This window comes from Fistularia commersonii, chromosome 8, assembly GCF_037954325.1.
Source record: "Fistularia commersonii isolate RoL2024-O1a breed Wild chromosome 8, RoL_Fcom_v1.0, whole genome shotgun sequence".
NCBI lineage: Eukaryota > Metazoa > Chordata > Actinopteri > Syngnathiformes > Fistulariidae > Fistularia > Fistularia commersonii.
This window is the reverse complement of record NC_141291.1, coordinates 16,622,995-16,650,687: the sequence shown is the minus strand read 5'-3', so window position 1 is coordinate 16,650,687 and position 27,693 is coordinate 16,622,995. Positions and strand designations below refer to the sequence as shown.

General features: G+C 40.0%; 1 protein-coding gene across 1 annotated transcript; it reads right to left on the bottom strand.

Annotated features, from left to right (window-relative positions):
- Positions 1-4,697: 4,697 nt before the first annotated feature.
- On the bottom strand, positions 4,698-10,361 carry eef1e1 (eukaryotic translation elongation factor 1 epsilon 1). The gene is made up of 4 exons (XM_086151418.1): positions 10,252-10,361; positions 9,559-9,756; positions 6,138-6,233; positions 4,698-5,171 (listed from the first exon to the last, which is right to left on the bottom strand). Exons 1-4 carry the CDS (start codon positions 10,333-10,335, stop codon positions 5,028-5,030), a joined length of 522 nt encoding a protein of 173 aa, XP_086007544.1. The 5' UTR covers positions 10,336-10,361; the 3' UTR covers positions 4,698-5,027.
- Between the last annotated feature and the right edge of the window lie 17,332 nt (positions 10,362-27,693).

Sequence of the window (27,693 nt, the reverse complement as noted above, 5' to 3'; positions counted from 1 at the left end):
TTAAATGAAAAAAAAGCACATTTTAATCTATACCATTCTTCACCAAATACTTTGAAAGTTTAACTCAACAGATAATTTGGATATTTTCATGCCACTCAAAAAAAAAACAACGTATAAATACTGGGAGCATTGCAACATATCAGGAACTGCCACTATATGCTTTATCGAACCAGAAGTTACTTTCCTATCTTTCAAGTCACCCGGGATAACTTTACAAGAAAAAAAAACAACCCTCCCCCACCACTCGTGTCCCTCATTGTTGCATCCTTGCCTGCACAGGCGTGTAATTGCAACAGACAATCAGATGCCATCTTTATAGGCACATGGTAGAACTGTCACAAGGTGTAAGGGAATAATAAAGTGCAGCTGATAATTCCTGTCAAAGAACCTTATGACATGCAAACGTGCGTTTAACCACCAAAGCTGAGTGAGATGCTGTGGCCTGTTCTTAGCAGATGTCGCCACCAATGATTCTCCTCCTCCTTGATGTAAAATATGGTGAAGGGTGGTGGTGGCAAAGTGTGTTGGATTTTAGTGGGGAGGGGGTTTCTAATATGATTCATAAAGAGCAGGTGACAAAAGTATTAGCAGAAGATACTTAAGCTTTTTACGTAAATGGAAGGATTTGACCGGGTTCTCCGTTTTCCTCCCGTAGTCCAAAAACCTGTGGCAGGTTAATTGGAAAAAATTGGAGAAATAGCCCAGATGTTGGAATGAGAGAGCGAATGGTTGTCTGTCTATTTCTGTGTCCCTGCGATTGACTAGGAACCGGTGCAGGGTGAACCCCGCCTCTCGCCCGATGGCAGCTAGGATCGTCTCCAGCATCCCCCCCCCTGCGACCCTGATAAACAATGGATGGATGGACTTATTTTGAAGTGAAAGCAGCAGCACCTGTTTGAAATAAAGCCTGAAGCCGCCGTCCCATCACGACACAATTTCAGCTCTCATTGCCCGTCATTTAATAAAAGCAGAGTGTCTTGTAGCGCCTTCTCAGCAAGCCTGTTTCAATTTACAAGCTTGAAAATCTTTGGTAAGTTCTGACATTTTGCATTGACCCATTGTGTTTTTGAGAGATTAGGATAGATATTTTGTATGCAGTGAGTGAAGAAACCTTTATTTTCATCACAATCTCATTGCAGGACTGTGTCGTATCAAAATTTAAATTCTATTATAAGGTAGAATAATCCTTATGATGTCAGAAGTGCTGGACCATTAACAGTGGTTGTTTCTCACATTGGGTCACTACTGGATTTTGTAACATTAGTTGTGTAGCTGAATAAAACAAACCCTTCACCTCTGTGTTCACTTTGCTGTGACAAATCAAAATACTAGTAATAAATAGGACCCCCTGGCGTGAACGGCTTTTAACATTTGCTGGAAGTTATGTCACAAAACAGCTTGATGTTTTTAACTTAAGACAAACAGTTGATCTTGCTTTGTGTCCTTATTAAACCCATTGCTTGCTTTTTGGGAGCTTTCGGTTTCCCTTTTTCCCCCACTGTTATGTTTTTGCAGAGACAGGCTCAAATAAATGGATACTTTCACAGCTCCCATTTTCTGGCCATGCAAAGGGATTAGAATAAGGAACATGGAAAGATCTCTTCAAGATTTGACCACCACATTGGGAATTATATGTTCCATGTGAAAGTACGAACTTCATTTTGAAATACATACTTTATACTTTTTGAATAAGAAAAGAAATTGAACAAAAGCCACTCAGCTAATAGCTAGAACACACAAGCATCTTTCAAAACCATCAACAGTAGTTGATATTTTCTTTCCATTTTCTTTCAGCACGTTATATCCCCATCCGCACTTTTTTCTGGTCTAATATGCTGCCCTCTGTTGGTGGGATTGTGTATAAGCATAAGGTGCAATTATTTTCATCGTTACTTCCAGTACTTTATGTTTGATAAAACATAAAATTCATTACTTATTGCTTTTAGTTTGTATAAGATGAATATATAACTTTGCCATTGGTTTTACAACGTTAGCTCGTAAGAATAAATACTACACATTTCATGAAATCAAACCATAATGACTTATTCTTTATCCAGTGAAGTGTTGATGGGCCACTGTATGTATATTTTATGTATGTATATTCTCTAACTTCACGAAATTTGAAGAAAGTATACACATTCTTTCAGTAACCTTTGTACGTCCCTTAAAAAGAGATGTGTTTTTGACGCAACATATTTCATTAGTTGATTAAACAGTAAAATCTCTGTGCACTTACCCTTGAGTTTGCACCGTGCTTTTGAAAGGCTAACTTCCTGGTCCACTTCCTGTTTTGTGGTGATGAATGAATTAATCAGAAAATCCTGCAAATAACCCTACTGTATTGCCTTTTGACCTCCCGCTCACAGGGAAGGCTAAATTGAGCCTTTATTTTGCCAGAGGGGGAAAAAGAGGGGCACAGATGGTACAATAGTTGGGCCACAAATGTGGACTCTCTGGTCCCAATAGAGAAGCACCCCTGCAGTATGCTGCTACTCTTGCATTCAGAAGTTGTTGGGAAGGTCACTTCTAACCGGTGCTACTGGTTACCCGCTGCGTTCTCTTTACTGCATCTGTCTCTGACTGTATTCAGGTTTGATCAGAAGGGAAGCAGACGGTTGAACTGCTGCGCACCATCATCTTGAGCTCCTGCCAAGGGTTACTAAGATATTTGTTACTGTAGTTTGTATTTTGGAGCACTTTGATGAATTAAAAAAGATGTAAAAAGTAAAAAGAAAATACGTAAACACATGCCCCATGTGTACTTTGGAATTGTAAACAGCAGTTAAAAATGTGATCACAAATCTTCCAAGCACTTTTCAACTTTGAAAAATAGATGCAATAACAGCTAAACAATTACGTTGAGTCGTTCTTTCAATTTGCAAAAACTGCACACGGCTGTTGTATTTGTTTCATTCTGCATATACTGTAAGAAGTGATATTTGCCACTGATCTCAAAAGAAATTCAGCTATTCCAGCAGAAAATATCATTAATAATTTGTAATGAGTTGATTATCAATGGCATGTCTTTGAAAAGCCTGAAGTCAGATTACCTTTGTAATCGGGTATCACCAGCAATCTCTTTGGGCTCAATTCATATATCACATCTCCATGGCATCTGCCTCTGTAAACTAATTTTTCACAAATCGACAAAAGCAGAATTTGTTTCAAGATTTTAAGCGGTGTTATTTCTAAGCGCTGATGTTTGCATGCACTTGAACCAGGGATCATGACAAAGACAGAATGTTGTTTAAAAAAAGAAAAGAAAAAAAAAACCTTTGCCTGGCAGCAACTTTTGAGGGCATAACTTAATTTACACCTCAGAACTAAGTATGTTTGACAGTGCAAATTTAAAACAGCATTCCAGCTAAATGTTAGCACAACCAAGAGCACAAAGGCCTCTTTAATGGCAGCCAACACCATAGACTGTCCCATCTAGTCACAAGGCTCTTCCGAATGACTGCAAGCTATTTTTCTCCTTCGCATCTTCTTCACAACACTTACCACAAAGACACAGCGAGTGGTCTTATGGATCTTTATTCCACAATAACTCTGTCTTTTGGCTGGTTTAAGCAAAACAAATTCTTGGACAGCAGGGAAAGTACACACCGAATTATTTTCAGGGAAGTTCTGGGTCATGAGCTGCAAATCTCTTTGATATATTAGCACAGGATGAACATTATAGAAGACAAAATTACAACAGCTGTAAGCAAAAGACATAAAAAGAGAAGGAAGCACAGAAAAAATGAAAACCATGAGTGAAATGGGAGCATTTACAAAGATAGTTAAGCCTGTTGGCAAACACGGTTCCAGAAAAACATCCACATAGCACAGTGGCTCAACTCCAGAAAAGTCGAAAAGTCCTAATATTTCTTTGAAAGGTTTAGTATCCTCCAAAATAAATTTAAGACATATCTGCGCCACTCACTACTCCGATTTCTTCATCCCTTTAAACCTGTTCATTTTCATCCTTTTTAACCCTTTCATTTTCATGTCACACTCTCACAAATTCATATCACCTTAATAAAGTTCATTCACAGGTTGTGGGTCCAGCGCCATGATTTGCCCTGTTAATAGCCCTAATAGCAAACATCCAGCCAGCAGCAGTAAGGCTTTTGGAGGCATGTATCATTGTTCACATCATAAAAAGATCCTTCGGCCTCTGGGTGCCCCCCCACCCGCAACGGCCTCCTTCCCTCACTGCTTTCCTCCGTCCTTCTCTCTCCAGTAGCCCCGTGGGAGTGTGAGGGTTGAAATGACACACAGTGGCTGACTGTCGCCCAGGGGCCCTGGTTCTGGCCTTGGCTGGCTGGATCTGTGTGGCAGCTGGTGAGCCCGCTGCCCTCCCTCTGGCCTGCAGCATAAACAGTGGTGGGAGAGGGACTGATTGGAGCCTCACTCTGATCTCTGACTCTGGGGCTGATGCTTAACTGTTCACTGCTGCCCACACAACTGGTAGTGAGGAAGTGGGATGGAGCCATGATTTAATCGTAAGCGCGCATAGACACAGTCAAAACTGCAGCATCTAGTGAAATGTCTGACATTAGGATTTAAATAAAATAAATCGATAACATGAAAATAAAAAGGGAAGGGAGCAAGGAAACAAGGGTGGAAGGACAATGCTAACTCGGTAGTGAATGGTCATTTCAGGCTCATGGGGTTTAACTGAAGACCAAAAAAAAAAACAAACAAACAAAACTGAGCTGAACATTTTTTTAATTAACACATAATACTGACATGTAGTCAAACATTGCCCTTAAGACATCAAAATAACTGACAATAGTGACAATGTGTTTGTCTTGCTTACAGTCAGTACACGATTTCCTTCTTTCTCTTTGCACAAACGGAGAGAATTAACAGCTTAATGAACAGATTATGATGATTGCCAGAAAAAAGGCCAGTAAACATTTCACTATTATACAACAGAAACAGCGGCAGATTTTGGGAAGTGACTTCATGTGACGTGATACTCTTGCACTGCAGAAATTTGAACATCAGAGATCTGGATTGGTCAGGCTGGGCCTGCTGCTTCAGTGGTGTCTGCTGGTATAAAGTCTGTTTCTGAGCACAACTACTGGAGGAAGGTGGTGTCGGACACCTGGGTAGTGCTGGATGTGATCGAACCATCGTGCCACGTTCATATACTGCTCCTTCTCTTGGATGCTCAAGTCCCCCTAGTTTGGAGGTAAAGGAAGAATATGATTAGGCATTAGGATTGGATTATATCTTGAATTTTTCCACCTGGCCTAGACCCAATGCATGACAGTGTTTGTTTTGAGTATTTAGACTGCGAGTCAACACAGACCCTGTCATTAAAACAGTAAATGATAAGATTTTAGGCTGGCCATTTACTAAAGGTCATTGAGGCCACAGAGAAATGACCATCTTTGACAAGTCTGTGCTGATCAGACATACATGGCTGTCATCTATTACAAGTTGAAAAACAAAATAATCAGGGTGTCCTTGGAAAGTGTATTAATGTTGCGCGTTTGCATTATTTCATTAACCCCAATGTGGAAATTCCCTGCACAGACAACATTCCCGCCTAGAACCATGCAAGTGTCAGTCAGGTTTAATATTTGTGTAATCTTATTTCCAATAAATTGAACATCCAGACAGGCAATGGTTCAGGGTTGGGTTATCTGACCCCACGGCCCTGAGGTTAAAAACCACTCTGATTGCAAACCAAAGTGACTGTCCCCTGCCTGGTAGCGGGAGAAACCTTCCATCTCTGCTATAACCACTGACATCTCCTAACATGCAATCTGCCTCCCTCCATCACATTCAGTCTAATTTTTCAACTCAGTTTTTTTTTTTCTTTAAATCCTGGGAGGCACAGGAAACTCATTTGTCTCTGGTTTGGGAACAAGATAGAACTTCATTTTGAAAAAGATATGAGAATGTGTAAATTACCCAAAACATGCGTGGACACCTGAACGCACGTTTACAACGTCTTTTCTAAATTTTGATTTGAAAAAAATGACTGGCTTCATCCTGACCATTAGACCCTGACCCCTGTTCCAGGATGTTACTGGAATTTCATAGCAACCAAAGGGTCAAAGCTAAAGAAAAGCTTATGCAGAATCATTTAGCAAACAAATATGTGACACCTCAAGATGCCGTGAGACCAGGGAACTTACTATTAGTGGATGAATTCCGCTGTACATGAGTACGTCAGCTAAGGTGAACCGCTCGCCAGCCATGTAGACTTTGTCCTGCAGGTAGAAGTTGAGGTCCTGTTGGAGAAAATTAAATTACGACTGATGCCAAATTATGTTTATTCAGCTGACATCATTGTGGCCAATAAAATTATTTCAATCAACACGACAATGTTGTTAGATGTAGTAGTAGAGGACTTAAGGGTTTGTGTATTTATTGTTAAGAAAAATTCCAAAACAAGACACTGAACCTGATGTCTCGGGTAGATGTCATATTCTATGACACAGAAAGTTTATATAAAAAGGTTCTACTTGGGCTGATGTCATTTACTTTAACAGAAAAAAATTATTTTATGGCTTTAAAGTAGTTTTTGTATAGCAGCTCTATTGACTTTAAAAGCCCTGGTTGGAACAGTTACTCAAAACAAATAAATAAAAATGCTTCAGTGTTTTTAAATGTTGTGACAATGAGAATAGGAGCTTAGTATACAGTGTTTAAAGAGAACTTAATACTCAGTTATACTGCATAAAATGACATTTCTCTGGGTTTGAACATTTTCAGATGGGAGAAAGCAGATATTATGATAGCTGTCAGGTATTTGGTTTATTTCTTGGTCACAAGTCAATGAAAAATTCCATTTGCAGATGCCTAAAATCATCTTTGGCAGAAAAATAAGCTCTTCTATTAATCACTGATAAATTTGCTTTCGAGTCAAATGAAAATCAAAAGCCATATAAAGTGAATAAAGCTATTAGAGAATAATTTCATCTGCTTAATCATTTTTCAAAGACCTAAACAGAGCAAGAGAGCAGGTTTATTAACCTAGATATCGGAATGGATGCATGAGGGTCCGAATCCTAGGTTTGCGTGTGTATGTGTGTGTGCTGTGCTATGTGGTTAGGATTAATATGTAACCTGAGGGGATATGGCATCTCTACCCATGACTGGCTACTAAGCACAGATGCCACACAAAACAGAGCATTTGTTTACTCCTCTACTGAATTACGACAATTCTTGCTTGCAAATGTAATGAAGCTGCCCTAAACTTGGGCAGCTTGATGTGCGTTTCTCAGTCAAAAGTCATGCATAGAAGTGCAGGTCCCAGGGGAAGGGACTGTCTTTAGCACTTGTACACTGAGCGGAGCGAACACTCCATGCACACTAAGCATCTTGGGGGCAAATAAAGCTATTGTGCGGCAAGAGTGGGTGATGCCAAACAAGGCATGAAGACTGCAGACTTCCTCCCAATCCACAATCAGATCCTTGCTTTTTTTAGCCTACAGCAATGGAGTTGAAGCCCAGTCGAGCATCACAGGAGAGGCACTTCTCTTGCTACCCCCGCCATGAGCATAGGTCACATACAGGCTAGAAAAGTACAGCTGTTCATTTCTACTTTAAACAGATAAGGGGGAAAAAAAACATACCTGAATGCAACCAAGTATATACTGGTGGTATATATGCGAAGTATCTCTTTGTATCTCCTATGGGGCTTGTAACTTCTATTAGAAATGTCAGTATCTTTTAAAAGACCTTAGTTTCATGGGACAATGATAAATACATTCATATAAAACAACTTTAAGGCATGTCCAGAGATTGGGCTTTTTCCTCAATGTTTCCCCTAGCTTGATTAAAAAAAACAAACAAAAAAAACGAATAGTATCGTTAAAACATTAACTAGCAGATTACTTGAAAAAACAGCTAGTGTAATTTTCACCAGGATCTAGGTGATACTATGACAAACTATTATATATTCTCACATTTGAGGAGCATTATGTTAAGGTTGGGACGTAATCTGCCATTCATGATGTAGCACTGATAGCTCTTTACATGTTACCAGTAATAAATACTGGGTCTGTTGTAGTTTTGAAATGATGCACTGGGTAAATACCCATTTTCAATAAAATAGTTTGACTTTTATTGAATACTACTCATTTCTTTAGGATATACCTTTTAGCACCACTCATGTATAGCTGAGATTGGTCACGGCACTCAAAAGTACTTCAAATCAGATAATATACAGCCAGCAATTAATAGCTATTACTATTTCCCAGTAAAGAGAAATTATAACTCATTTAATTCATATCTCTTTTCTAAGGCACAGATTTTCAGGAATCCTAATGGAAAAACTCAAGTGCAGAAAATGCACATTAGCTTCTTAAAGTAAATGACTACCAGGGAATGAGGTGTCAACCAGAAGATTCATTAGATGTTAAAGGGACAGGCTCTCTTTAGCATTCAACTGTCAATCCCCACATTTCTTGGCTTTCTTTTAGTGTCTTGTCCCATGACTGACACCATGTTGACTTAACAACTCTCACCTTGAAAATAATGCATTTCTTTTACATATCCTTGGGTTAAAAAGTTTAAAAACTCCTGCAGTAATTTAATGTAATATGACTGGTGTGCTTGACAGAAGTGTGTTAAGGATGCAGCTAAAACAGCGGGACAGGAGGCCACTGGCCACCAGAGCACAGCTGCTCAGGGCGACTTCCTTTTGTAAGTGGCACCATTAAAATATTTAAGAGGCCTGTCCAGATAACATGCTGCCGCACAGCATGACTCCTCAGCCATGCCACAACAGTGTCAAACTTAAAAGTGTGTGCATACACACACACAAACACACTGACACTTCATGCTGACAGGACAGTGCCAAGAGGCGCCTTGCATCCAACAGACCACTGGCTAGCGATCCATTTCACACTGACTGGAGTCAGACACATTATAGCATTTTTCCCTGTTGAATAGGGCCTTGTCACTAAAGGGCCATACATCAGTCTATATTCCTGTTGCTTGAGCCTTAACAAGACAAAGACTGCATGCCCTTGCTGTTGGCCAGGAAAAGAGAAAGGGGAAAGAAGATGCTGTAGCGCCTCTCAAAGGTTAAAAAGGATAGCTTGGATAGAAATCAATTTAGTTGTCACATTCAGTTATAGATACAGGACAACATCAGCTTAAGAGTTTCATAATTTCACAAGAATTTGAATGGTCTTTTTGCAAATAATTAGGGCTGAGGCGTGTCTCTGATAAAGGATGTTTATTGCATTGTCTTCACATTCTCATAACAGAATTCAAAAATGTACCATGCTAGTCAGGGTTTAATTGAATTGAAAGTGCATGTTGACAAGTGTGCACTACAAAATAACCCACCAGTGCAATTTATTAGAAAATGATCCTGACCTAATATTGACTGTGTGAACCATTTGTTTTGCAAATTCAATTCTTGCCTTTTTATTTTATCTTATTTAATTTGATTCATTAGTAATCTACTCCTGGAATTGTAACAATAATTCATGTAATAATTTAGGAAAATGAGCCACGGTACATGGCCTTTTTGAGGGATGGGCAAGTTATGTATACATTTTCTGGATAAATAAGGTAGCTTATAAGTTTCTCACTCAGTACCTTCAGAATAGTTTTGATGTCCTCCTTGCTACAGTTGTCCAGCTTGCTGACCCTGAACTCAAGCCACTGATGCACCACAGCCCTGTTCTCTGCACAGTCACCCAGCAGGTCTGAACGCTTGGCCTCTTGCACCAGGTGACAGGCGATGGTCACCAAACCAACCAAGGGCGCGCCGTTATTATTCTGTAGCACAGGCACCTGGGAAGCGAGGTAGTGAGACATTGAGGTATTCATTCAATCACTGTCATACAACCGGATAATTTATAATTCACTGTCTGTATTAAATTAACCTGGTCGGGCTAATCTGCCCAATTGCTATTTAATTTTTTTTCTGCATAGATCAGAATTCAAGCCAATCAACCTCGTGGCACAACTGTCACAGCTCCACTCCGCCCCTAAATTCACCAGGGGACCGGCATGGTCGAGGCATTTTCTTTTTGAGTCCATTGACTGAAATAAAAACAAGAGCCAATGTGGAGTGCTGCCAAACATACGAAGAAAACGAGTAATTGATAGTTAATGAATGTGATCATATATATGGCAATTTAGAACACTATGACATATGACTCGCTCGCTAGCAGCACCTTGCTAGCTAGATGGTACGTGCTATTTGTAAACGCTTGGTTGCTTCCACTCAAATTAGATAGCAGTTAATACAGCAGATGACACCATGATAAGATTAAGTTATATCACCTTTTTATCCCCTTGGGTACCGTACTTGTGCGGTTTTTCAAGTCCCAGGTATTTCTCCAACGACGACAGCTCTCGTGACGCCATGTTTCCTACCGTTTGTTGGCAGAATTGGTTACATTAAGTCTGATTGGGTAGCTGCGATTGCTTCCGCCTATAACAGTTTGAATGGCAGTAGATTTGACCAATAGAAATGCACCATACGATTTCTCATTGTATTGCATCAGAGAATAAGATTGCCTGTTAAAAAGCAACATTTAAATCAGATTGGGATAAAAGTGGGTGCATTCGATAGAGTAGAATAGCCTTCTATTGTCATTGCATTTCAAAACACAACCAAATTGTTGATTGAGGTGAATAGATGCACAATAGATGCACAACAAGAAATATCCATGTCTATCTATCTATCTATCTATCTATCTATCTATCTATCTATCTATCTATCTATCTATCTATCTATCTATCTATCTATCTATCTATCTATCTATCTATCTATCTATCTATCTATCTATCTATCTATCTATGTTCAACATATTCTGAAAGGTACCTATATGAGCAGAACCCAACAATCCTCTGGTGTGCTCAACTCAGCATCTAGCTGTGAAATGGTCAAAAATATGTTGAACCTGCCATTTCAGGATAATTCACTGTATTCACAGAAGTTCTCTTGCAGGGTTTGTGGTCATGTGGAAATGAAATGACAGTGAAGGGTCTGGATTTTCAGACTAAAGACCTGCAGCCAAATTTATTTGCTCAGTCTGTGTGCGTGCAGCATGTCCTAGGTTGACACAGTGTGTGTTATGTCAGATTGGATTGAATTATGCTTCTACGATTGCCCCATAATGAAATGTCATCTGTCAGTCAAAAGTGAGCTTATTAACTATATGTTTTTCAAACGTGTCCTTGCGTTTGTGACACCAGAGAGTGACAGATAGGCCCAGCTGTCGGGCGACAGGCCTTCTTCAGTCTGCGTAAGTTTACCTGATAAGACTTGAGGTTGTATCACTGACTGCAGTGATACACATTTGAATAGACGAAGTTCAGACTGTTGAAGATGAACTAAAATGCACAGACCAAGGAAAACAACAGGTTGCCTCACTCTAATAATGTGTGACTTTTAAACTTTAATTCAGGAGTCTTGTATTTATTCAAAGGGCTATCAAATTGAAATAAGTTCTATTTTTTTTTTTAGATAATTAAACATTAAGCCTGAGCAACACACTGTGTGCACAGTTGTTAGTCAAGTGATCATTTTGACTATATCATCATTTTATCCATAATTTCCAACTCCAAGTGTATAATCTTGAATGCTTATTGGATTTAATGCATATCCAGTGATGTGTATTTGTGTTATGAGGGAGGGTGTGGCCAAAGGAGATCAACACCCTACATCAAGGTGTGCGTAATTAGTAGACAGATTCTTCTCCTCAGGAAAAATGGCCCAAAAAAGAGATTTAACTGAATCTGAAAAGAAAAAATTGCAAAAAGTCTTTCAGAGGGATGCACCACTCTTGAAATATCATATCTGGGGTTTGATCACAGAACCATCAAATGTTTTGTTGCAAATAGTCAACAGGGCTACACGAAACGTGTTGAGAAGAAAAGACACAAATTAATCGCCAAAGATTTGAGAAGAATCAAACATGAAGCTACCAGGAAGCCATTATCCCCCTATAACTGCATTCTACCTGGAGTATCAAGAAGTACAAGGTGTTTAGTTCTCAGACATGGCCAAGGTAAGAAAGGCTGAAACCCGTCCACCTCTGAAAAAGACACATAAGTTGAAACGTCAAGAATGGGCCAAGAAATGTCTGAGGACAGCTTTTTCAAAGGTTTTTTGTGGACTGATGAGATGAGAGAGACTATTGACAGACCAGATGGATGGTCCCGTGGTTGGATCAGTAACAGACACAGAGCTCCAGTGTGACTCAGATACCAGCAAGGTGGAGGTGGGGTACTGGTATGGGCAGGTAAGATGAGCCATCTGGACCTCTTTGGGTTGAAAATGGACTCAACTCTTAAACCTACTGTGAATTTTTAGAAGAAGGAAAAACTCTGAATCTTTCAAGAAAACTTTGGTTTTTATGTAAGACAACGCTCCATCACATGCATCAAAATACTCCACAACATGGCTGGCCAGTAAAGAGCTTAAAGATGGAAAACTAATGATGTGGCCCCCTTCTTCACCTGACTGAAACCCAATTGAGAACTTTTGGGGCCCTTCATAAATAGAAAATTTACAGTGAAGGTAAACGGTACACCTCTCTGAACAGTGTCAGGGAGGCTGTGGTTGCGGCCACCCAAAAAGTTGATTCTGACGAGATCAAAAAACTGACTGACTCCGTGAATGGAAGGCTTGTGACTGTTATCGAAAACAATGGTGACTACATTGGTCACTGAGATTTTTTTTTAATTTTTGAAATTCTTATTTGTAAATTTTGAGTTTTTTATTCTCATTTTAACAGGTGAAAATAAACAAGTGAGATGGGAAAATCTGTTTTTCATTTAGTTCCATAATGATTTTGCACCCAAATAGTTGCCTAATAATGATGTCCATATAGATATTCTTTAAAGAAAGCCCAAACTTCACTTTTACTACCTAAATATTCAGGTTTGAAGGTTTAACATTATGGATTGACCAAGAGCACTGTAGTTGTACAATAACAAAATGAATCCTCAAAAATACAACTTGCCTAGTAATTATGCACGCAGTGTAGATCCTATTTTGATAATGGAGGCATTTCCCAGCAGCGCCTTATGTACAACTGTCTGTAAGGGTTATCAGTCATCCAGGTCATGATTAATCATCAGATCTTGTGGTGAGAGGAAAAAAACAACATACTTTTTACATGCATATTTTTTATTTTCAAATGTATTTTCAAATATGTGTTCATAGAACAAAGGGGTATGGTAGCTGCAGCAAAGCATTGCCGCACATCTATATTTCAACATCATGTCGTTTACGTCAAGTCCTATGTTAATTCAAATTTTGAACAGCAATTACAACAACTTGTTAATGAGGGACCATTTTAAAGGAACATTTTATCAAGTTCATATTAAATCACTGGATTGTGTGTATTAGAGAAAATTGACAATACATTCTTAGTCAATACAAGGATGTATAAAAGTGCAAGTAAAAACTGAAATGGTTATAAGGTGGATTTATCAGCCTCTTTACAGGAACATACCATACATGATGTAAAACACATACAAGGTCAGGATATATATAGAATATCTCAAATATTACTTTTGACATTTGTCTTTGACATATTTTTTTATTAAACTGAATGAAATGGGTAAATGTCAATGCTCTACATCCTGGAACACTACTATAAATCTTAACCCTGTTCTTCCTTATCTTCATCACAGCTAAAATATTCCTATAGATGATTCACACATCTCCAGAGCTATTATATATTCTGCTATACTGTGACAGAAGCAAATTTCCCTTCACAATGGGACAGTGAATATCTACATAATCATAAAAGGATATCTGTGAATTAATTTGTCATTCTATAGGACAGAAGTTAAGCATTAAATATCCAGGGCCCCTTGATTCTCATACGGCAGTTTTACTTCATATGAACTACTTCCGTTGACATTTATTGCCTTGCACATTGTTGCTACATCTGTCCCTTTCATGGCATTTTCTTAATGTAATAGAACAGCTGATATTTTTAAATCCAATTTGCTGCGGAAAAGCTGTCCCAGAAAACAAATTAATTATAAAAATGAGTACACAGACTATCACAAATGATTAGATGCCATGGAACAAGGTAAGGCTAATTGTCTGTATTTTTTCTCTCCCAACTTTCCCTTTTTTGCTGTTTGTTTATCGGCTCCAGCACGTCATACACTTTTACCCTACTAGGACTTCCATAAATGGATGCCTGCAGCATTAAAGTGCGTCTCCTTTAACTAAATGCCTCGAAGCTGCCACATCCTGTCTGTAGTCAGGCGGGCTGAGGACAACGATCCCCAGTACACAGGATTAACTGTAGCCTGTGGGAGTTTGCCGACTGTGATACACAATATGGGGTCACATTAGTAAGGAAATCTACAGTGGGGGTCAGTGATAGTGCCGTGGGGCTTCCCAGAGCAGGCATAGCCATAAACACAGCCTCAATCCTGGTAGATATATCCCCCTCTCCTTGGTCTGGAGTCTACAGTATGCTGTTATACTGATTTGTCTGGCCAGGATGCATGGCCACTGGCCCGCCTGTCTTCCCTGTTACCTTTCATGACCTGTGAAAGCTCTTTGAAGGTATACTGTATTTTAACCATGCTGATGGTTGCAGAAGAAAAGAGGCGGATTGGTTTTGAGTAGTCAACATGAATGCTGTCAGTGCAGATTGGTGAAATTGCATTTTGGTGCTAGGTTGGATCCCCAGTGTGAAGGGAATGTGGGGACGTGTGCCAGGCGGCCGGGTGACAGTTTGAGAAGCAACTGAGAACTGTGAGGGGGAGAGACACAGATGTACATCGTGGAAGTGATATAGAATTATATATACATGTATGCGCGTAGATATTAAGTATGTATGTATGTATGTATGTAACAAGATTGATCCTGGCGGATAAACGAAGTGTTGTGAGAAGATGATAAATTGTATTTTATATTGACCTGTACTTTGTTTGTATAACATGATTCTGACAAAATGGAAAAAAAAAGTCTGCAAAACCATAAAATCCTGTCACTGGAGACATTCAGACCAATTGATTTGTACTGATCAACAAACAATTCAGTGTTTCAACATTAGATTATTTATCAGCATGTCATTGCTCATTTATGGCCAAGCCAGAGCGACCCACTCTTTCAATCGATTTAAGACATGACTACTGGTAGTTCGCACAGTGTGTCTTTTGGCTTGCAGCTGCTGGCTCTTGTAGTGGAGGAGAGTCAAAGGATGCCAGAAATGTTGCCTCTCTAGGCAGGGCCTTCGGGCCTTTATGACGACAACAGTGATGGGATTATAGGAAGTACCCTGCTGCTCCATGTAGAAACAGGCACCCGCTGGCTAAAAAGAAGAGGCTGGTTCCCCACTCCATCACACACAAACACACGCTCTCATGCAAATTAGTTTGTTAGAGTATGTTTACAAGGGGGGGTGGTGGAAGGGTTGGATGAGCTAGTGACAAGGGTGGAGTGATGACATTTTTGTGGCATTTCATGTCTTTCCCTTAACATTTGTGACACAAGATTAACATTAGAAGGCATGCACATAAGGGAGTGTGTGTGTGTGTGTATGTGTGTGTATGTGTGTGTGTGTGTGTGTGTGTGTGTGTGTGCCTGTGTGTGTGTGTGTGTGTGTGGTGAAGGGTGGTTGAGTCTCCGGCTGATCAGGAGAGGCCCCAGAGACAAATGAAAGCGTAATAAAGGCAGTTTCTCCATTACCTCCTCTGCTTACACGCCAGCCCACGAGGCTGTGGGACATGCTGGGGGACACAGAACCAGCACACTAAGAACAAACCCTGTCCCTGCCTCCAAGCCAGCAGCAGTCACTTAAGACTATTAATTACTGCTCTGAATTTCCTCCTTCTTACCCCTAGCGATCCGTGTCCCCCTCAGAAAAACAGCCACGGTGGGAGGATCTTGATTATTATAGCTTCTGAAAAGTCAGATTGTCTTTTATTGAAGTTGCCCACTGGCCATGCAGGTTTCTCTCCAGCTTTCATTCTCACTCTGTCTCTGGTCCATGATTCACACAAAACCTTGGAGGAAACTCTTGTAACAGGACTCTTGCAGTGGCTGGATGATGAGGGGAAACTCCCACGATGATGTTTCTATCTCATGCAACTCATGTGTTGTTGGAACACTCACAAATGTACAAATGCACGTAAAAGAATACTGTATGGAAGTACCAGGCTGTGCGTGCAACCATGGTTTACTTCAGCATCATGAAGCCATTTTATCCTTCTCCAGCAGGGAGCACTGTGGGTCTTTTGAAAAATCACAGACGGGGTCTACGTTTAGAGAACAGTTGCCCTTACACCAGGCTTTTTTAAAAATGATATATGTTAAGTGATTGATAAAAACAGATGGGATCATGTTGAGCATGTAGGATCATGCAAAACATATCATTTATATAAAAAAGTAGTGAAACAAATGTCAAGAAATCTCACTTTAATTGTTTTCACTATAATTGATGGTGTTTCTTCAGTGCTAAGTCTTTTTTCAATTAGAAAAAGTGGATCATCCATTAATTACTTTACATCTCTATCCTAGTATCATTATTCTTTATTTCACAATAAAGAACAAGGGTGAGACTCAGGAGTGGATTTAAGTGCCTCGCAGTGCCACATTTGTACTTTGCTCTGGGGCACATTAACAATTTTGGTGCATTTTTAAAAAGGTTAAAGTGAAGCTTGATCTCTTTAAACATGAAGTTTGAAATGTTAAAAAAGTCTCGGCTTATGGCTGCACATTTGGGAAACCTCTGCCCGGGTCTTCATTGTTCCTGCTCATCTGTCTTCATGTCTTTAACCCATTAGTTTGATTCACTACCTCTGGAGCGGCAAAGTGAAAGCTCAGGCCGGCACTTGTCTCTCCTATGACTGTGTCCACTATATCCCTTTTGCTTGACACTTTATGGCCTGCTAGAGAGGGTAGAAGAGACGTGTGTGTATGTGTGTGTGTGTGTGTGTGTGTGTGTGTGTGTGTATGTGTCTGTGAGAGAGAGAGAGAAAGAGAGGGAGAGAATGAGGAGAGAAAATAGGAGTGGGCTTGGTAGAAGGATAGATATAGGGAGATTCACAGGGTTATTTGTCCCTCTTTCCCTCTCTGAGAGCAAGGAATCATGGTCTGCATGACAGGTCACCAGCCCCCGTCGGGCGTGATCTATATGAGACCCTCTTTATTGGCAATTTCAACCCTGGGACAGATGAGACTGCAGCCGGCTAGCCAGACCGTCCAGACTATGATGAAAGTGCCCAGGACTCACCTGTGACTCTCGCACTGAAGGCTAGAGAAATAATGCATCAGAGGTTATATGTGGAGCTATGTGCTATGTGTGGTGTGTAGATGTATGAGCCATAAATGTATGTTTGTGGTAGATATTGTATAATGGATGGCTGCTGTCATGCCCAGAGGTCTCTGTTTAGTATGGAGAGAATCACTGAGCTGTGTTGCAGGCAGATTGCGTTTGAGATGGTTTGGATACTTTACATATTGTTGAAATGTAGGGTAAATAATTCAACTCGGAGTAACAGTCAAGAATCTGTCCATGACTTATTGCTTTTGGCTTCCTCTGAGTAAAATGGCAGCTCACCATGCGTATTCCCTACCAAAGCACATACTGCAAGGCCTGTGAACAATAGAAAACTCCGCCTTCGCTGGATGAGACGAATATTGTTCTGACCCAGTACTGAAAAACATTAAAAAGCATTCTAAAACCTGGATGTAACACTGAGTGTAATAAAACATTAAAGCTACCATAAGTACTAAAACATGACTTTAGGATTCTGCTTGAACTGAAACACAACTCCATTCTACCAGTCTTTCTTAACATCCTGCACTGGGTAACACTGATATCACATTCAGCCCTCTCTCCCAAGTCTGCGAAACACATTTCCCATTTTTCAAAGTCTTGAATCGCACAAGGCAAATCACTGGGAACTAGCATGACAACATTCAAGCTCTGAGCAGACAATATATCCCGAGGCCATTCCTCCATCCAACGCACTGCTGAATGAAAGACAGAAGCTTGCAAAGTGACGAACACCATGAAATAGCCCTGTAATGAACAATTGCTCTCATTTGAGGAGGCCTGTTCAGTCAGGACCAGTCATTAGACCCGTCTCGTTCTATTCAAACCTAATCGATTAATACAGTCTGTCAGGCATTGATCAGGGCTCTGCTTTCAAGTGGCAGGATAGAGGAGTGCTTTGGAAAATACAGATGTGGAATCACTGAACAGGTTTTTGAAAATAATATGACAGTAAAAGAGAAGTTTTTTTTTTATGAAAAGTGAAAATGAGGAACAGGAACAGCATAGTGTTTTCACTTGAACACTTGAATTTGCTCCTTAACATGAATCATTTTATGAATTACCTCAGCTTCAGTGTTCAGTTTGAGTCTCCTGGACTTTGCCATTGTTTTCTGATCATGATGTATCTATCTGCTTTTTATCTTTGACTGGTGCTGAGAACACAGTTGATATTCTGCATCTCCCCCAAATCCCCATGTATGATAAATCTGCCCCAATTCCTGTTACACAGGTTAAATGAGTTGCATTGTTTTCCACTCTGAGTGATCTAATTGACCCATCTGTGATCTAACTGTCACGTGTTTTTGGGTCATCCACTTTTCTTCTTTGATCCCTACAGCAAAGTTTATGTGATTTTGCCTTCTTGTCTACGGATGATGGTCCGACAACATTCACTTTTGAACCGGCTAAAACAGACATTGAGAAAATATTCTCAGGATATCTAGTGCCCTTGTTGCTTGAAAAGTGGAGAGTTTGTGGAAAAGTTCTCGAGTTATTCTTTAGAAGTCAGTGTCATATGGCAGGATGAACTGGATGGAGTTTGAGACAGTCTCAGCTCGGCTTTGGTGCAGTTCTGGAAGAATATTTTATAGAGTTTATGATGCCACTCCTTGCTCCTCTATCATATTCAACAATGAAACCTTGACCGTTCACTGAAATAATGAGACTCAGCATCTTTAACATCATCAAATCTGTTTTTTATCCTGCCATGGTGAAAAACTGTGGGTAATTTTACCACCTGTGAAATTGTTGAGGCTACTCAAAAATCATCCCTTTAATCAATTTTCGAACTTGTATCATTTACTCAGAGAAACTATAGAATTTACTACTGAAGTGGTACTTTTTGACATACATGTTAACAGTGAACAAGATGAGTATTTGAACTGTGACCAATTACTTAAGTTGGCACACACATGTAGCGGATAGAAAGAACAATGTGTCCCTCTTTAATGTCATGTAGTGGAAGGTAGAATAAAAACAAAATTAATTCAGTAAGATATCTGTGTGAATAAATGTTACCATTTGCTTTCCACCACTGGATTTTGATGAGAATGAATTTTCCTTTTTTGGATGACATTTTGCTGTCTTAATAGCCAAGTTGCATTCAAATATGACTTCTCTTTGACATGCACCGATGACAGCAAAGCATGATGTGTCGCACTGAGCTTGAAATGATTGAAATAATAAAAAATAAAATTTTATATCACACAATATTGATTTGAGAGTGTAGTGACGGTCTGCTTCATAACACATGGCAGCCATAAAGGATTAAAGATGAGTATTAAAGTCTGTGGAACAAACCAATGTATGCCACCCACTCTATGTGTCCACATATACTGTGACTATCTAGTATATATTGCGTCTTATGTTTTAGTGGCTGTCAGCTCTCTTCAGTGTTTGTCATTCTGTCTGTCTGCGTTTGTTGTTCATCTTCGGCCTCCATGTATACTCAGCCTGTAATTAACTTAATAAAGTGTAGCAATTTTGACATTTAGGGGCCTAATTTGCTTCACGGTAGCCGACTGGCTGACCAGCGTAGCAGATAACACAGACTGACAGGATCAGAGAAAAGTCTGTTTATCAGGGGAATTATAGGGTAAAAAAGGGGCCTGGCTTGGTGATAGGTACTGTCCTGCACAGTGTGTGTGTGGGTTTGTGTGTGTGTAGATAAAAAAGGATTGTATTGCATGGATCTAAACATGGATTTTGCCATTTCTGCAAGTGTGCGTGTATGTGTGTGTGTATGTGTGTGTGTTTTGGTCTCAGGCAAAGTGAGAGACAGGGCCAGTTATTACTTAAATGGTTTATCATATGGGCTGATATGGTGTGCCCGCTTGTTTTCAGCTTATCAGCATTGCCCATCAAAAATCCTGAATTTGTGACCTTTGCCTCAGGATTCTCCCGGCTTGCTTGTGGTGCTTTGCGTCCACCTTGTTCCGTCTTTGCAAATCTCCCTCCTAATAAACCCGATGTTTACCAATAGACAGAGAGGCACGCATACACATATCCAGTAGTGCTCTGGTTGCAGATACAACCAAAGATAATCACGCCATCTGCCTGGGGGGGAACCTGCTAATGCTTGTGGCCATACACATCCTCAATCAAAAAAATCACCAACCGTAAAGTTAAGTTGCTTCCTCACTCTCCTCCCACCTCTTCCCACCGGTAAACCATTTATTCTGAGATAACTTGTCAGATTGTCAACAAAAGTCTCCGGTGGGAGATGAGCACAAAGCCTATTACAGAGGGAGTCCAAACCTGGTGGCTCACAAATGGACGCTCTCAACTCTGTCTCTATTCTGGTCCCACATCTGCTTATTAAAGCTGCCACACCAATAATAATCTTGTGAAATCCCTCAATATTGGTAGATTCATTAATTGCATAAACAGAGATTATTTACATGCGGGTGAATTTTGTGGTTGTAATGATGAAGGAATAAACAAGTTGATAGTTAAAGACTAGTTTCCCACTGGTCAGCATTCACCTGACCAGTGGGAAACTAGACAGATGCAGAAATGTCACTTGGCGCATATGTAAGTGTGCACATATTGATGAATCAAACTTTTTGCAAGATGTCATTGAGCGTGTTTTCTTAACTCCCAATAATTTGGGACAGGTTGTCCAGACCAATGTACGTTTTTCCCTGGGACCTTGGGTTCATGAATAATTTGCAACTTCTAATCTTGAGTGGTCTTGATTTATTCTGGGATGCCTTTGAAGCGCCAACATGCTGAGGGCTTTCACAGGGACGGCTGCCCAACTAAGCAGACTAACAACAGCAATAAAGTTAACTTAAAGAAGGAGAGACAGAGAGGGTAAAGTGGGGGATCTTTTCTCCTTAAAAGGATTCTGATATTTTCCAAGATTTTTTTTCGAAAAGGAAAACACTCAAAGGCTTCTCACATGTAGAAAGACTTATTTGTTATAATGAACAAGGCCAAAAAAATTGTTATGTCACCGACTTTGCACAAATCTGAAGTTTTATATGGCAAGCCGTTTGATATAACAGACCTTTCTTATACTAGCAAGTCAGATCGACAAAAAGAATATTAATCCATGTATGCATGTAAAGATGCCTGCATGTATGTATGTATGTATGTATGTATGTATGTATGTATGTATGTATGTATGTATGTATGTATGTATGTATGTATGTATGTATGTATGTATGTATCTATCTATCTATCTATCTATCTATCTATCTATCTATCTACCTATCTATCTTTTCTAAAACTGTTTTAATAGAGAAAATTATATTGATTGATTGACTTATAAACTGAAGAGCATAATAATTTAATGAAAAACTGAAGATAACTGGATCGATGAATGTGTGGATGAATGGGGAGTAGATGTGACTGCCCTACAGTCTTTAGTGACACCCCAGTTTAGTGGTGTAATGACCCGGGACTAACATCTTTCATTCTGTCCTATCAGGGTCAACGTCAGCAACTGTAATCTGCAGTGCTGACCACTAATGAGGTTTCAGACAGGTGTGCAGCAATGAATATATCATATAACAAGGCTCATATATTCACCTCTAAGCTACAGTCTTGTTCTACTGCAATGTAATCCACCTAATTCTTTAGAGTGATTTAGTTAACCATATCTGAAACTAGAGACTCCCATTTCTTAATGGTCCCAAATAGCATAGTGTGTGTGTGTGTGTGTGTGTGTGTGTGTGTGTGTGTGTGTGTGTGTGTGTGTGTGTGTGTGTGTGTGTGTCTGTGTCTGTGTGCGCGCTTGTGTTTGATATAACTTGTTAGGGTAATCCCAGGTGGTTTCCTCCTTGTTTTTGGACCAAGCCCCCAAGGGCCATGATTGGGGTCTATTGTTCGGGTTGGAGGGAACTAGCACTGAGATTTATTTAAAAGCAGCATCACTGCAGTCGTTACTTTAGATAATATCCAGTGGTTCATCCATTATACCTGACAGAAAGCACGACACACTATTTGCTGAACAATGCTTGCTGTTATTTTAATGGTTTGTCTGATGTTTTTTTTTTTTTTTGCAATCCATTTAACTTTGGGAACTTTTTTTTATTACTTATTGTATGCATAAAAAGTTAACTTGGATCATTATGGTTTGGTGTGAGTTTTTGCTTTTCTATAAGAAATCCTCCCAACCACCCACTTCTGCAGTGCAACCACAGACTAATTCTTGAGAAGTTTGGAATTTTTCAAATATGTGTTTCTTAGCTTTAGGGCAAAAGGTTAATGCCACTTAAGCATGCAGCCTGCTTCATTTAGAGCAGCTAGTTTGCATGAAAAATACAAATAAGGGAATATTGAAGCTGTTTAGGTTTATGCATTTTTTACATTTTTCATCAAATTTAATCAACAAAATGTTGACCTGTTAATCATTGCAGTAGAAGTTGGTGGTTTCCCCTTTCTCAGAAAGCATGGACGCGTTAAGATTGCGGATCATTACTGGATCACACTGACAATTTATTCAGTTAAAATGCTTGCCCAATATACATCCAAATTTTTAAACAGTTCAAATGTGAAATTCAGACTGATTTATAAACTTTAAAATCATCAGTGTATCCCCCTTTTATCACAAGACAAAAAAATTCAGGAGTTCAAAAGTACAGATAGAAAACAGCAGAATGCACTGAACGATGCAAAAATGCCCTGATGATGCCCTTAAGACGTTGTAAAAATAAAGACAAAGTAGAAGACAAGCAAACATTATAAAGAGCAGGTTTTAACTTTACTTGATAAACTGCAACGCAAGCCTCAGAGTGTAATTTGAACCCCCCTCCACAGCCCCTCCTACACACACCGTGCCATGCTTTTGAAGAGATAAGTGTAATGATTGCGAGACACAAAACTGAAAGTTTCTTTCACAAAGAATAAACATTTAAAGACAGCCTTTTCTTAAATTGAAAAAGTCACTGATTCACTCCCTTCGATTTTTTACAGGTATCTAAAATAGATTAATTTTTCAAATTTTTTTGCTTTTTGTGCGAAGATGGAACAATGCATTTTATCATTTTGCAAAAGAGAATGTAATTTGGTTGCATAAAATTAGAACGAGCTTCCAGTGACCGGTATGTAATGATTTGAATCGTTTTCTACCAGAAGTGTACCAGATATGTAACTAATAGCTGAACACCATCATATTCTTTCACTGTCAATCTGTATTGACAATGTGGAAAACATTTCCTTATAAACAGAGATATATGTTGTGTGTGTTGCTCTGTTGACGCTGGGTAAGTCGGAGGAGACTTAGGGGCTCAGACACAATAACACATGCAGTTCGGGGGCTCTTCCCCTTCATTTCCTATCTGCATTATTCACTTAAAGACAGACCAACAGAAACTTGTATCACTCCGGATATACTGTATATTGACTTCCTGGAGACATTTAGCAAGGATCTGCTACTTATGTGTTTTCAAATGAATGTAAATGTACAGTTGATCCTTTCAGTTAATAATCACTGTTCACTGTCATTATCTAGGAAAGACTCTGGATATTTAACTTTGCATTGTCAATTCTATATAGAGAGAAGTTATTTGTTCCAAATAATAAAAGCATGCGAAATCAGTACAAATATAAGCCATAGAAAATGAACTGGCCAAATTAGTTTGAATCTAAATGCATATTTTTATTTGATACAAAAATGCAGACATCTACAGTCTTTTCTGCAAGTATTCTCTTGTTGGGTAAATGAGATATCACTGTTACAATCTAATTCTTACTTCAGGATCTTCTAGATGCCCCGCTGTTAGTTGCACATGAAATTGGGCACCATTTTGATGCCGGGCTAATGATGCCTTATTTGCAGGTGACAATTGTGCATGTGCATTGCGTGTATCAAATCTTGTGCAGCGAATGTAATGAGGCAGAGGGTAACAACAATAACAATGATAACATCTATCTTTTTTCAAAGCAATAAAGCAATAACAAGCGGGAAAAAACGGACGTAATACTCAATGCGACCCGTCTGAAGCTGATCAGACTACTTGTGCAGTGGCCGTGACTAAGTGCATACAAATCATGAGAATAAAAAAAAAAAAAAACGAAAAGGGGATGCATTATATCAATTTCTCTCTTTTGAGCTCTCTTTTTCTTTTGAATGCATGAGGTAACTGACTGGGAAGGACAACCTCATCATTACTCCCAGCGAGACGGAGCACCTCACCTTCCCAGTCAACTGGCCCAGTCGAACCACGGCCAGTGGGTGGGTGGGGGGGTGGAAAGAGACGGAGGAGCTGTCACAGCGGCAGAACGGGTAGCATGCCTGTCATCGCTGTCTTGTCCATGCTCGCCAATCTCACTAACTATACTCTCCCACGTCTTAGGCCCTATCTCACTCTCAATGGCCAGCTTTTTTAACAGGGCTGACAACCCACATATAATTAAGGGTCATGAATGCAGTTTCACCTATGAGTGAAGTTGACAGCGAGAGCTATACCTATAGCTCCTTTCCGTCCTCTCCTTCTCTGACTTCCCCTCAATCCTCTACACCGGCTGAGCAGCTCAGAGGAGGGGTTGGGAGTCCCAGAGATTGTTGCTGAAACCACTGGCCCTAATTGATTGTTGTGTTTCAGAGAGACCGTGAGTCTGGTTGGGATGAGGAGGCACGGGGGGGGGGGGGTGTTTGTGGGCTGGGTTCTGGTTGGCTCTCCATTAAGTCGCTCCCTTATTTTTGCACCTCCTCCTCTTTCCCGTTTAAGGTGAGGCACAGACGCTGTGGTTACACATGTTACTTTGCTGTTTCATTTGCGGATATGGTCATGGTGCTGGATAGAAAAAAGGCGAAATAAAAAATTACACGTTTCGTGGTAGTGGCTTCTTCTCCAGATAATGTCGGGCAAATAATGTAATTCTAAACTCAGGTTCAAGGGGGTGAAGAGAAGAGAATGACAGGGGAACGTGGAGGTTGTCTGAGCGCTGCACCCCAAGAGGTCACATTTACTGTACACATTCGTGTATGTGTGTCAGAAGTGACGGCTTGACATTCGCAGGACATCTCTTGAGAGATTCTCCTGTGCCTGTTCGCAGACACCCCGCTGTTGTTACCGCACAGACGAGCAGGCGAAGAAGGGGAGGTGGATACAGAGAAGGGGGGGGTTTCAGTCCTGAGCTGCTGAGTGATTAAAGCAATTACTCGTCAAAGATCTGTCACAGCCAATCACATCCGTTCTCATCATCTCTGCAGAGACAGACGAGGGGATGACCCAGACCTGCCTGCATCGGGCCGACCGCAGCCCTCGCTGCGTGTTTTCTGAATGTGTGTGAGTGTGAAATAAGGTTGTGTGAGCCTGCCGTATCTTGACACTCTCCAGGCCATTATCACGAACTGAGGTTTCCAGAAGTGGGTGTGGTGTTGATATGGATGGTTAGTGATTGGTTAGGAACATAATTGGAGTGGGTTGAGGAAAGGTGTGTCAACATGTGTTTGCACATTTTTTCCATCATGTTTTATGTTTTTAGGAAAAAAAAAGTCAGAATATCCACACGCAAATACAATTTCAAATTCTGTGTTATCAGTACAAATTGTTTCTGCTTTGTGGCAGCAGTACCTTTGTGCCATTCGTCCTCCAGTGACTTCTGTTATTGTACTTGCTGCCCTGTTGGTCAACCCTTATCCCCTCCTACCCTTGCTGGAGCTGGTGCCAAATTTCGTCTGTTGATCTTCCCGTTTTTTTTCTTTGCAGTGCGGTCAAAGGCACCCGGATACTCTTGATTCCCGGGGCCAAATTCAACCAAGGCGATTGGAAAACAAATACTGACTCCCTTGTTTGTATTAAAGAAAGAATGGAAGAAAGAATAGAACTGTAACTTGAGAGTTTCCATAAATCTAGAATTTCGAATATTTTAATGTAAACATGAACCTTTTCCCCTCTTAATCATCCCTAATGGGCTAATTATGAAGGAATATTTGCCAACAATCACACATTTAATGAATAATATTAGGCGTTTTTTGACTTCTTTTATCATACCATATGATTGAAACGCACCTTTGTCAGTTAAACTTATTTCTACAGGTGGTAATGTCTACCAACTAAGACGGTGTAATATCACTGTATCATAGAGGAATGGTTGCTATGAGATTGAAGTCAGAGTTTCTTTGGTTCTTTTCACGAATCGACAACCAGACTGTCCCCACCGTTCTCTTGTTTCCTCTGTCCTTTTCTGTGTCCTTCCTACCTCTCTTGTCTGTTTGACTTGGCTAAATTCAGAGCTGTGACTCCAAAAGGCTTTTGGCAGCATAGTGCTATTACAAAGCTGCAAGAACTCTGGCCGCACGGCTCCGAGATCATTGCAGATGACCTACGTTGCTGGGGTGCCTCCTGTTTGCCTGTACTGCGCTTCTGCGCTGTTGTGTTTGCGTATCTCTCAGTCCCACATGACCTTCTCTGTTGCAAGTGCTGGAGATGAACAAATATGTTATTTCAGTGTTGGGTCAAAAAGTCCCACTGAGGTTCATTTAGTTGTTTCGTTTTAACTGAGTCCATCTATTGTGATATTTCTAATGCGTTTGGGTCATAGCAGCAAAGCAAGATTATCTGTTTTTTTCTTCCCACTTACACTTATAAACGGACTCACCGTTCTATCAAGGTTATAGCTTGGGTGAGACTAGTGCTAAATCATTTTATTGCTCTTCCTATTGTCCAGGACAGTTTAAACAGCAGAGCAGTTTGTGATATTTAAACCTTTTATTTGTATCACGAAAAAGTCCCGGTGGTTAAACTTTCAACAGCTGCTTTTTCCACAACCTTTAATTTTGTGCTCTCTGTGTCTTTTAAAGCAGCTGTTCATAGCTGTTCTGAATGTTCATACGTGTGGCTTACTGACCAAATACTCCAGAATTGATCAGACAACAAGCAACCATGCAACGCTCACGCTCGTCTGTGCGTGTTTTACGTGGTTGTTAAATCGCAGGCATTACAATCTGACGCTGTACGTGCACATCCTGTGTGTCAAACCTCCTGATACATGAGCATGACTAATTTCTGGTTATATGTATATATCATGCCCATGTTTAACAAATAGGGGTGATTATAAGTGATTATCCCCAAAAAGCCCTGTATATGTTGCACATGCATGCCACATCTGTGTGATTACATACATGGATTATATGTCTGCAGCCTAAAGGGAATTTAAGGTGTTACACAACCTTTTTTTCTTCTGTACTTTTTCTTGGTTCTTTCTATTTTCAAGACATGAATGAGAAACTAATAGAACATGTCAATGTTTACATGATGTAACTATGTTGTTCTTCTGAAAAGCATTATGCTTTTAATTAATACTTTAAATATAGTAATTTGTTTTCCTGCAGATCCATGTCTGTTTGTTAACTGGGCTAATCTTCCTTGCCTTTAAAAGAAGCGACCACTAAGAATAGCAAACAATGACAATCTGCCAGAAACTGTGACTGGCCAGGGTTGGGTATATGTGCTTCGGGCAATTTCTAGCCCCATCTCAAAACCTTACATCATTTATTACTCTCCTC

Bases quoted from the DNA above. Each gene is read 5' to 3' on its own strand.
- eef1e1 (XM_086151418.1), bottom strand. From the start codon at position 10,335: ATGGCGTCACGAGAGCTGTCGTCGTTGGAGAAATACCTGGGACTTGAA. The intron at 9,757-10,251 runs GTGATATAACTT...CTCGCTTCCCAG, and splicing joins GTACCCAAGGGGATAAAAAG to GTGCCTGTGCTACAGAATAA. The intron at 5,172-6,137 runs GTAAGTTCCCTG...CCTCCAAACTAG, and splicing joins GCGGAATTCATCCACTAATA to GGGGACTTGAGCATCCAAGA.